This window comes from Helicoverpa zea, chromosome 17 (assembly GCF_022581195.2).
Source record: "Helicoverpa zea isolate HzStark_Cry1AcR chromosome 17, ilHelZeax1.1, whole genome shotgun sequence".
Taxonomy (NCBI): Eukaryota; Metazoa; Arthropoda; class Insecta; order Lepidoptera; family Noctuidae; genus Helicoverpa; species Helicoverpa zea.
This window is the reverse complement of record NC_061468.1, coordinates 3,458,918-3,471,723: the sequence shown is the minus strand read 5'-3', so window position 1 is coordinate 3,471,723 and position 12,806 is coordinate 3,458,918. Positions and strand designations below refer to the sequence as shown.

Here is a 12,806-nt window from a genome sequence, read left to right as displayed (position 1 = left end):
TGGAAAAACCTTTTAAGGGCCTTAATCGTGACGTCACATCGCAGTTTGCACGAAAACTGTGGATTACAGGTGAAAATGTATGATTAACTCAGTCGTTTTCCATATTTCTGGCTGTGCGGTCAAGGCCTTACTGAAAGAACCCGTCAGAACTGTGAAAGAAAGGGTTAATAAATATACCTCTTTTTCCAAAGAGGCTAAAATAAAACATAAAATACCTAAAAATACAGTTATATTAGTCTATAGCTACAGTGTACATACTCCTTACGCTAATCCTTGAACCCATAGATCATACATACTATATCCCTGATTCTTGAACCTGTTTCCAACAGTTTGTCCTTTATAACGATGCAGCGTAAACTAGTGCAAGTGACAACCCTAATGAATACAAATAGTAGGTACGCGTAGTTATACAATTTAATACAAACTTTAACAGGAGTTTTAAACAGTAAAAACTTAGTCCACTTACAAGACGATTTGAAAACTGTGGACATTTGGGAAGCCCTTAAAAAGTCATGTCTTACAATGATAGATATTTTATAAACGTGAGGTCAACATTAAATGATTTAAATGTAAGTATTACATCATCTTTACGAAAAAGGTTTTTTTTCTAATTTTGGCCAACGCTACGCTTGCGATTCGCCGCAATGAGGAACATTTATTGACGTGATTTTTTATTAAAGTTCTTATTTTTTATAAGCATATATGTTTTGTTAACATTAGTTTTTTTTTATATACATACGTTAGAATATAGAAAATATTCTCAGATTTAAAAGAAAACATAAGTGATCTGAATTGACCATGACCTTCCTCACTAGAGATATACAAGGTGTTGATTTGCATTTGTGCCATACTTCAGGAGGAGGACATACAATACGTTAATAATCGATTGGAATTACAGTAGACGGGAAATAGCTCATATGCACTGTAATCCAATTTTATGAATGAAATTTATGAATAATCGTTGCGTATGCTTTGTGTTTGCGTTTGTGTGAGGGCGCAGCACGGTTTTAAGGCCAGTAACACACGCGCGAAGTTTAAATACGGCTACATAGATAACATTGACGGAATTCCGAAAAAAAAAAATACAACGTACCAATTTTTTTGTTGATTTGGGTCGAGAATCATTAACATAATTACGTCCTTGAATATGGCACGAATGCAAATCAACAGCTTGTATGCAGATTGACGACACCGCAGTCATAATACCTATATTCTCCTACTATATATTATTCTTCACGACTGATTAGTTCCACGGGTTTTACCAATTTGAACCAAATATGTAAATTATAGCTAAAAAACTTTTAAATTACGGGTGTTTCGCGTAGTTCGTGCAAATTCTGTGATATTTAGAAATTTCAAATTATTGTCAAATAACTTTGTTTTTTTTTCTAATATCGTCAAAATATAGGTAATCCTTCAACTTTGTGTAGTTTCTACCTTCCTTTGATAGAAAACGATGGAATTACAATTATGTTAACTTTTCGGAGTGAGATGGTAATGAGAACTTCAACGATGGTAATGATTTTGTTTAGTTTCCAGAGGAAAATCGAGAAGTTAAGGTTATGAAAATGAAAAAAAATCGACTGATATAAACTTGGATAAGAAAGATTTATTTTTATATTTTAATAAACTAAATAAAGAAATTAAAATTAGACTTCTAAATGATCGGATACTTATGATAAGGGTATTTTTCTTGCCTTTTTTAATTTTTTACTTATTTTTCTACACAATAATCATAATCTTTGAGAATAATGAGACAAAAATCAGAAGCTTTTATTTTTCTTCTATAAGCTAAGAATTAGTATAATATGGAAAAGCGTTAGGGCCAGGTGGAATACGAGTGAAAGTGTGGAAGATATTAAAGATGGATGGATGGAAATGGCTGACTTTATTCTTCAATAAGTGTTTGCAAGAGGAAACAATACCAGACGAGTGGTGCAATAGTTTTTTAAGAACAAGGGTGAATCTGAGTGTTGGCCACTGAAAAAGGGGGATGAGAAGACAGTACATGTAGCAGAAATGAGAAAGTTGAGATGGATGTGTGGTGTGACAAGAATTGATATAAAGTGAGGAATGGTTACATTAGAGGAAGTCTGAAAGTAGCGCCAGTTACAGAAAAGATGAGAAGTAAGAAGGTTGTCATGGTATGGGCATGTAATGAGGAGAGATGATACGCATGCAACAAAGTATGTGCTAGGTATAAATGTAGATGGATGGAGAAGAAGAGGAGGACCTAAGAAAAGATGGATAAATTGTCTGACAGATGACACAAAAAAGCAGAAGACATATTGCGCCGACCCCCAAATAAAATTGGGAATAGGGCAAGATAACCTAAGAATCAGACTACAAAACTAAAATTAGACTTCTCGCAATGTAATTATATACTTTTAAAAAAATATTTCGAAAATATGATATCAAAAACAAATGAATTAAAATAACTCAAAGTATTAGAAAATATTTTCATCGGAATCATCATCACAAAAATTTTGAATTTCTCTCTTTGCGTATACTCGTTCTACATTTTCTTTGGTATCATGCTCTGGTTCGCTATTGGACATGATAAATTTCCCTAAATCGGTCTGAAAATTTTTGTCAACGGGTTCCTTTATATCAACATAAAATTTTCTGTTTTCCCAATCAGTCACATTAATATCAGATAATTTTTTGACTTTCGGTGACTGCGGCCCTTTCGAACACTGATCTTCTTTATACTTTTCAGGACCTGCCTTAATTGCTGCATATTTTTTTTTCTTTTGAAGTCTATCGTGCTCTCGTTTGTGTTTAGTTTTTCTCGGCATTCTTAATTCTTGGTCCTCTGCGAAAATAAATACCTTACACGTAAGTAGATTCACAAGTTTATCAAAGGTAATTTATAACGTAATTAAAATTACTTATAATTATATTAAAAACAAAAATGAAGCACAAATTGCAATTAAAGTATTTATAGATTCTAAATACCATCGTTTTAATCTCATTACCATCGCTAAAAAAAACGAGGGTAAACGAAGGTGGTGAGGAAGAAGGTAATGAGGTTTTAATCCTTTTTTCAATTTATCTCATAGGATATCAAACTTACGGAAATCTTAAATACTTTAGTAATCGAAGGTTATCATTAGAATCTATAATTAGTAACATAATAAACTAAGTCATAAATACTTACTTTATTATGGCAACGATAAGACAGAGAACAATTCCAGAATAATCACCTCCTGCGCAACTTTACACGAACATATTTTATTATCACAAGCATGCGTGCACCTGCTGAGACGTTTACTGGCCGACTGAGGGATGTGCGCGGGGTGTGTTGTCGGTGTATCAGCGTTAAGGGCAATACGCAGAGTATAATTCATAGATCCGTCCAACCCGATGGTAATGACAAAAAAAAAATGAGAAACATTTATGAAATAAAAAAAATATAAAATTGCGGAGCTAGCTTTGTTTATGTAGATGAAAAAGTTGTACTTTTTAATGTAGTCTTTTAGTACGGTTACTTATTCATAATTAATAATGATACTTTTAAATAAAATACAAGTATATCTAGGACGATAGCATATGGACACCGAAGGAAATGAGAATTAATTATGTTTTTAATTTATATTTTGTTAATTAGGTTACTTTCATCAGTAAATATTACATGCACAGAAGCCTAACTTTATAACTTTTGATTTCCTGTATAAAAAACATAGGTATTCAGTTAGTAAATTAAGATTTTTAGGCTGGACGCGTAATATGCACGAAAAAAAAGAATCACCCTTACCTGTCTATTGAAGAACCCATAAAAATCTTAAAATAGTTTTCGAGCTTACGAGTCGTTACGGGTAGTCAGAAAAGCCAAAAAAGCCAGAAAGTGTGACAACCCGTCTTACCAAGGGGTATTAGGATGATCGATTTGAGGAGATCAGATAGGCAGTCGCTCCTTGTAAAGCACTGGTGCTCAGCTGCACCAGTTAGACTGGAAGCCGACCCCAAAATAGTTGGGAAAAGGTTCGGCGAATGATGTACAACAGACGCGATGAAAGACTCTTTAACCTAGTTTCCAGATTTTTAGGCTCTTAATTACGTGCCTAGGTTTACTAGAATAATTTGTCATAAATTAACACTACGCATAACATAAATGTCAATGCCCCGATGACTATGTATAATGTCCTATTGTTATTGGTTCAAATGATTTAACCGCTAGAAAAACCGGTTCCACCAAACATCGAACTCGTTATCTTTAACTAATGTCAATGATTTCTGGTTTTCTATGGTTTTAATGGAAAATTTGCCTAAAAAATTAATATTAATAATGGAAAATTCATTGAAATCAATGTTGCAAATAGAATTTGTAAACAAGAAGTCAATGTCATCTAAAGTTCATTAATTACGAATATGATTGATGAATCGAATCGATGCTAAAATTATGTTGAACTAGGTATTTCGTTAAAATAAATATTGGAGTTTATTTAAGAGGCTATACTTACATATTTTTAAAGATACTTTTTATGAGATAAGAGTAAATAATATAAAATTATTACTTCTACATCGCAATCAATGGGAAATTCGGTTAACTTTTATTAATTTTAAATGTTTATTATTTGTAATGCAAGCCTTTCAAATTATACTGGACCCACAACACACATTACATTTTCAATAGATAGATAAACTTATCTTTATAAATATTTACATACCTACCTATTATCAGATAGAAATGAAAACTATTCAATAGGTATCTTGAAACTCTTTTATCAATGATTGCACGGCAGATTATAATTGACTGCCTCGTTGGTCTAGTGGTCGCAAGCGCGGCTGCTGTGCTCGAGGTCTCGGGTTCGATTCCCGGGTCGGGCCGAAATCGCTTTGTGGGTTTTCTTAAAACTTTCACAAAGCAGCCCGTAATCTGGAAGTTGGTTATTGATTCACCCGTGCATCGGAGAGCACGTAAATGTCGGTCCTGCGCCTGATCTCTTTCCGGTCGTGTCGGATTGCCGTCCCATCGGGTTATGAGAGTGAAGGAATAGGGAGTGCACCTGTGTCTGCGCAAATGCTCGTGCACTATAATATGTCCTGCGCAGTTGGCTGATCTCCTTAAAATGAGAACAGCCGCCGTGGCCGAAATCGGCCGTGGACGCCATTATAATTAATAAATGTCATTGTCCTATTTTAGACAAATGATAATCACGTACCATTTATATTGTTGTTCACTGTTCGATATATTTAGTTGGCTTCAAACATTAATTACCCGCGATCATATTTTTTTGCAATACATTTAAAACAAACACCAGAGTTCCCACATAATATAAAATCCAAAGTAGGCAAATCAAACAGCTGCATTTTTTTTAAATAGTTCTAAATTAAAATGAAAAGAAATGTCAAATAGTATAGCATAGTAGCATTTGAAAAAAAAAACAAAACACTATTCGGCCTCTATAGAGGCAAAGGTTCAGGCATCCAGCCAGTAGTAAACACTCATTTGTATCAGTTAGTTGAAATGCCGGCGCCGACGGGGCAAGACGCGAGTGCTAAGGACAGTGACGTGCACGTCATCGATATCGACACTGATGTCGATCAAGTTGTAGCACCAATCGACAAATCGGATATACCAGTGATACACATCGATAAGCCGAAGCAAGTGAACGCGGGCAACATGAACGGGACCAGTAAGTTTTGTTTTTATTTTGTTTGATGCTCTTATTTTGACAAAACCATTTACATACGCACCGGTGTATCGATATTGTACTTATCACTTAATTAGCATCCCAATGATACTGCAAAAATATGTGGTAGACGTTTTTATTTTATAGTTGTAAATATTAATACACCTTTCAAAGTTCATCGTTCGTAGCTCCAGATTATTTTCAAAATATTTCCTTAAAACGCTAAGGGTACCTAACAAGTGAATTTATATTCTACTACCTAGAACCTGAATTTGTTTTGTTGTTTCTTTCAAAGTGACATTCTTATGAACGCGTTTATAACACATGAAAAAGGTTTAATTAACAGACATACAACTTCTAACCGGGTATCTGGTCTTCGGTCTGTTAATCCGTCGTACTTTTTCGATCCATGGAATGCTGAATACTAATATGAAAAAAGCAACAATGAACAATTTGTAATATGTCGGATACATAGCTTTGTACAAAATATCAGACTATGGAAAAATAATAATGATTTATCAATTACCTACCAACATTAAATTTTCATGATCATAATAAAAACAATCAATTAGATTGATCATAATAACGTCAAATAGGTATCAGAATAAATATTTTTGTAGCGGTTTTACATAAATACCTACTGTCAATGAATTATAAAATCATGGATTTTTTTTTTTCATTCTACATATTTTTCACCAAATGATCTTAATTTCTACAAGCGTTTAGAGTACCTTGCTCGACATATTTGCTATCTCATACTGAAACAATTTTTCAAACTACAGACACCGTCTATAATATTAGTACAGATAACTAAGTGCATCAAATACTTTTCGCGTGAAACAGTAATAAACACCCATACATCGTTGAAAATTTTCACGTTGATGTTTTCTAGGAATCTACCTATAAAATATTACAAACCCTTCTTTTTTGGAAAGTGTGTCTATGAAGTTTTCTGCCGGGTCTTCTCCATAAATAAGAGACCCACTTTTTGGAACCTAGCTATTGACGTTTCTTAACCACCTGTAAATAGATCTATATGAAATACAAACCTTTGATTTGATAATAACTACACATTAAAATATGATGATAATCGTTTAATCGTTCCATTGTTGCCTGATAATGATAAAATACAAATAAAAAATAATCACTCAGACTGCCAATGTATTTTGTGGTCTCTCCATGCAGCATTTTGTTCATCACGCGCTTTACTTTTAATAGTTATTTTTTACCTTCTTCGGTTATACATTCGTACCACTTTCAATATTCTTAGCTTTGTGACAAGCAACCAATTTTCTTCGCGCTTTTATGAGACGCTTCTCGCGTAAATTAAGCGTCGAATCATGGATCACTCTGTCCGCCTCAGCCAATTGTTATACTGATGCAATCTTGCATAACTCCAAATAAAAACAAACAAACAATGCACGTGAAAGTATTTATAAAGATATCAAGTTTACAATTTGTTTGCCAGTCAGTTGTTTTATTTTATCTGGACTGCTACTTATACAATGAGTACAAGACATTCTTTCAACATGAGCTCAACAGAAGAAAGTGGTAAATAAGTGCGTAATTAAAAATGTCTTGTCTCATCAGCATCTTTATAAAAATTGTGGAAAAAATGACTCGGTCCACGGTAAAAGGCACCTTTTGGCATTTACGCTATTGTGTTTCTATAGTCTAGGAAAACTTGTACAATTTTTATTTCTAAAAGACTTAAGCGCCAAAGTTTATAAGGTAACTCTTCTCAAGGAACGGCACAAATAAGTTACTAACTATCCCTAAAATTCTACTCTATCTGCAACGAGAGTCAATTAAAAAAAACGGTCAAAATTAAAAAAGAAAAACTGCTACATTTACGTTAATAGAATCATTTAAATTTTTTCTGTTTATTTTGGCCCATTTCAGTCACAGACATATACCACATCTAGATGTGTCTCAAACGCGGATCATTGAAAAACGAGCGCAGTAGCAACAACAAGTGCTCAAGTCGCGAACACGAGATTGTTTGTAGACTTAATATCGTTGTTTTATTAACATAGAGACGTGGCAACTGTTGACACACGCCCATCCTGTCTATATGATATGCGTGTTATGTTTCACTAATGTTTTCACGAAGTCTGTAGTCTTAAATTAATGGAGGATTGTTGAGCTTTATGTTCTGGATTGTGGCGTATTGTTGAGTGATTGTAATTCTGTTGGCTGTTGAAAAAAATATTAAATGTCTTTGCTCCTCGTTTGATGAACAGTCACCCGTTAATAAAACTGAGATCTAGAAACATAATAATCTTTAAAAAAAAATAAGAGTTTTCCATATTGGTCCAGTGTCTTTGGGTACAAAAATCCTCCTTTTTGTAAAATCTGATATCTTTTACCCAAAGGTTTTTGACCAAGCTGTTTATTTTAAATACGTATCATATATGTTAGATTTATTGTTTAACATTTTCCTTAACCAGAACTAATATTATAAGAAATAATATTAGCATATTAACGCCCAATATCCAACTAATAAATGAGCAAAAAAATGTTCATATCCCCACGTGATCAAGTGTGACCTTTAGTTCTGATCAGGTAAAAAAAAAACTAGATTTTTTGCTAATAAGATCCACACCTGCAATTACCGATTAAGCATAATTCCTAACAAGTTTTTAAATGATTTTTGCTCAAATATCACTTATATAATGTATTTTAATTTAAATTGATAACACACCTACGGACTTCGCAATATTTTGCTGAGAAAAATATACTTAATATAAAAATTTACTGCTCAGGCTCGATAAACATAAATATCGATGACGTGGACAACACATCCTTATTATGTTTATTTTATGCCAAAAACAATGATATATTACATAGGCATAATTTTCGTTCGCCATTATGTCATTGTGGGAAAATAGGCATGATGACAGTAATCAAAAATCATTAAAATAATATATTTATTAAATTAAACTTGAAGCTTGGAATATAAAACGCGCATTGTTTTCTTTATTAATAATGTGATTAATGTGTATTTATATAAAATAAAATTACGAAATAAGGCAATCCGCCATGATATCTTGAACACCAATCAGAGCTCGTGACGTCATCTCTCAAAACAACTCGCGCGAAAGCGCGCGAACGTCACATTTCGTTATTGTGAACTTCCACTACGATCTTTGTTTTTAATTAATTAATTGTTTATAACACGAGTTATGGAGCCCGGATTTATCAAGGCAAACAGCGCTAATTTGCCTAGAATTGAAATCATAATGCTGGGAGAGTTTTTGGCATCAAATAAAGATTTTTGTTCAGCTGAATTTAGAAATGTTAAAACTTCCATGTAAGTATACTAGTTTAATTAAAAAAACTTCTATGTAAGTGTATTAGTTTAATTAAAAAAACTTCTATGTTAGAATATTAGTTTAATTAAAAACAATTTTAGTTATAAATAATTCCTTAAAATTACTTTTGACAATGTATTTGTTATCAGGTGTAAATGTTAATGAAATCTATTATCATGGTTCTACCCTTTATTTATAAATTGATTTTTCTTTTAGGTCCTCCAGGCCATCCTATGGTGATGACGCTGTGAGTTACGTACAGCTGAAACGCAAAAAATAAAACAAAAAAATAAAGTTGTACCCTGGGCAATATTGCTTTTGAATCTCGCCTTGCAAGTTTAAGCCACTTGTTTCGTATTTTTTTATTGTGAGGAACGTACACAAATAACTTATCAGGAGTTGTTTTGGATGTGTTCTTACACTGGGGGACCCCACAACACCTATGCACTTTCGAATTCATATTTAATAACACAAAAAACTTAATTATTGCACGAGCGTTGTTTACTTGCGTCTTGTAATTTCAGTCGTGACGTCACAAGTGACGACATGACACTGACAAGCGTTTTCGCGCCGGATTCAAAGTGGACAGAGAAAAATGCAATTATTTGATAAAAAAACTTCGCATTTTCTTAAAATTAATAATTTTTCATATAAAATAGACGTATACCTACATCATACAAAGGAATTTAAAAATTTGTCATCATGCCTATTATACTTATTTTATTTCCGTTTATGAACGATTATTCTGTTTTGATTTATCATTTAGGGCCGATGTCAATAGTTTTTTTTTTATACTTGTATCTAGGAAGGTAGGAGTCCCTCTGAATTAGGCTACTCTCGGATAAATTTGGCATTAGCTTGTCTTTGGTAAAATAAAAAAAAAACAAATCAGACAAGTGGTTAAAAAAACAAACAAAAAAATATTCAGCTTAATACGGAATACTAAACAAGGATATGCTTTTTGCTTCTTCTTCGTGCAAAATATGTGTTTTGCGGCCAGCAGTTAATAGGCACTGATAGCTCTTTCTACATCAATACTAAATTAGTTCATCGATAGTCGATATATGGTGTGACAAATGAGGTGTCTTGTCTATGATATATTGTCTGTGAAGTTGTAATGCTTTAATATTACCTGCATGATGATGTAATCCCAGTGTTCATATGTTCATATCGTTGAATGAGTAAACAAAGCTTAAAAAAATTGGAGCTAAACAAATTGCGTCTAATAGCCTCGAATCTTCTCAACTCAACATCATCATCATCATCATCCATGGCATGGCAGTAGATGGCAGTACCATCAATCTTCAATAAATTTTATTTGGGGTTATGCGCAGCATGTTTTCTCCTTCCGTACTCAAAACAAGCCGGCTCCAACATAGTTGGGAAAAGGCTCGGGAGATGATGACTCAAAACTATAAATGCATATTTGAAACAAAGAAATAAAGTTGCATGACCTACATTTTATGCAAGACAAACCTCTCGGCCTACAAGAAACATTCTTGCATCGAACGTTGGCTTCTATTTTTATAGTCGTTCTCAATATTTGATCTCTATTTTATTTTGCTTACTACAGATAGGAAATCGACATAACTTTTATGGGGATAATGACAAAATCGAAGCGAATAAACAGATATATTGTTTTTTTTTTTTTTTAATTAGCCATTACATTGAATGTATTCTGACCGATAACTAAGTGCATCATGGAAATATCAGCATATCTTTATATTGTTGCTGAGTGTCAATAAACTCATTGAATGAAGTTCCTTACTTACTTATCTTCCTATCTAAGAAGGTACGTGTGGTTGCATATTCTTTTGTTTCTTTAACAATGCATCGTCAGGGTCAATATTTTTTTATAATCGTGTGTCATAAAAGATTCAATATTATCTACGCATTTAAAAAACATAAAAGCCTTAAGCTTAGCTAAAAAAAAAAGATCCCGACGAATTGAGAACCTCCTCCTTTTTGGGAAGTCGGTTAAAAAGATTAAGCAGCACAACGACTACGTGTAAGAAAAATCTATTTTCATAGCCCAGGTACTGTTCCTTATTTAGCCATTATGCCAGTGGCGTAGCTTGCCTTGTCGGGGCCCCGTATAAAAAATTGTTTGGAGGCCCTTATATGGCACTTTTTTTATAACCTCTTCCCTTTTCTGTTAACTTTTTCTTTTCTCAGCGCCGCTGGGATAATCTATTTTCCTTTCACTCATTTAATGCACATTTATATAAAGCGCGTAAATAAACAGTGCACTGCACTCCGTGCGGTGGCGGCGTAGCATCGGGTGGCACCCGCGGCGGACTAACTATTGAGCACCCAATAATCATGGATTAAAATTGTAAATAAAAGTACTTAAAAATCGTGTAGAAATCATTCGTGGTGGTTTTTGCTAGGTTTAATTTAACGTAAAGAAACCGGAAACGGGTCATTGCAAACTTATAAAGAGCTATTTTTGAAATTTGGGATATAAAAAACCCAAACATGTTTTATAAAAACCGGCCAAGTGCGAGTCGGACTCGCGCATGAAGGGTTCCGTAGGTACCATTATTTATAAAACGGACAAAAAAATCATGCTTGTTGTATGGGAGCCCCCCAAAATATTTATTTAATTCTAGTTTTCAGTATTTGTTGTTATAGCGGCAACAGAAATACATCATCTGTGAAAATATCAGCTCTCTAACTATACCCTAAAAATCAGTGTGAAATTTTTAAGTTTTGAGAAAAAAATAATTTAATAAAATATTCCATAAATAGTCCCATGAACGATGTTTTCGTAACAGCGCCTAAACAATCTTTAAAGCATTTTTTTCATATGAAGGTGTGAAAAAAAGAAATTAGAGAGTATGCCATATTATTTTTAACATTTTTATCTTTTTTTTGAGATTCGTCACATTGTTATAGGACGTGGGGCAATTTTGTATGGATTGCGATCCGTCTTCTTTGAATAGCATGCAGTGACTGGTAGTGAACCTAGGCTTTGCAGATTAGAATGGCACCCTCAGTGACTTGTCCCTTCTGCCCGTGCCATCCTGGTCGTGCAGATATGTGTCGACCGAGATGGCACCCCCCGAGACGTGGTACCAGTGGCGGACCGCCCTCTCCCCCCCCCTTATGCTGCTACTAACTCCGTGGTTTAATATCCAGTGTAAAGTACAACAACGTACACGTAAATCGCGATATCGATGAAGGATTCCCCGCTGAGTTGAAGATGAAGTAAGTAAAACGGGGAAGTCCCGCAGCCCACCATAACGATGTAGAGTGTTGTTAACTTTTGAACGCACGCTTAAGGCGGGAAAAAAAAAGAATTGCTATTCAGAATTTTGATATTTGTAAAATAAAATAAATTAGGAAGTTTTTATTTTTTGTCTTTACACACTTTTGGGGCCCCCGTGGCCCGGGGGCCCCGTATAATTGATACGGCAGATACGGCGGTAGCTACGCCCCTGCATTATGCTTTAGGGAGAGGGTGGTGTTTTAATATAAAGTACTTTCATTGATCTATAGAATAAAGAAAATACATGTGTCAATATTTTTTTAAACACTAGCTGATTAAGTATACTGACTCCGTTGTAGGTAGGTATGTATGTCGGAGCGCAGATACACGCGAGACACAATTGATTTTCTATTGTTTTGTAATTAGCAACTTACAAGAGGTAAACGGAATTATCATAAGTACCTACGGTAGCTTGTACGTTAACTGCGGAATTTGTAAACCATGTTTCCAGTTACGAGTGAAAACATTTACAGTTGCCTGTTCATAACATTACAACTGTTTTCCTTTCAGACAAGAAGTCTTAAAAAAACATAATACGTTTCGTAACGTCAGAACTCAAAAAGACGATCACGATAGCCGGACTAA

At 33.9% G+C, this 12,806-nt stretch overlaps 1 protein-coding gene and 1 long non-coding RNA gene across 3 annotated transcripts in view; one reads left to right on the top strand and one right to left on the bottom strand.

Annotated features, from left to right (window-relative positions):
- Positions 1-497: 497 nt before the first annotated feature.
- The window catches only part of LOC124638003 (aldehyde dehydrogenase, dimeric NADP-preferring), a 41,532-nt gene continuing 29,223 nt past the window's right edge, over positions 498-12,806 (top strand). For both annotated transcript variants that reach the window (XM_047174773.1, XM_047174774.1), the window contains exons 1-2: positions 498-569; positions 5,462-5,639. In XM_047174773.1, the coding sequence (XP_047030729.1) occupies positions 513-569; positions 5,462-5,639 (235 nt within the window). In that variant the 5' untranslated portion in view covers positions 498-512. The remainder of the gene's footprint in view (positions 570-5,461; positions 5,640-12,806) is intronic.
- Positions 1,724-3,536, bottom strand: LOC124638008. The gene is made up of 2 exons (XR_006985319.1): positions 3,161-3,536; positions 1,724-2,815 (listed from the first exon to the last, which is right to left on the bottom strand). It is a non-coding gene; the product is annotated as an uncharacterized LOC124638008 (long non-coding RNA).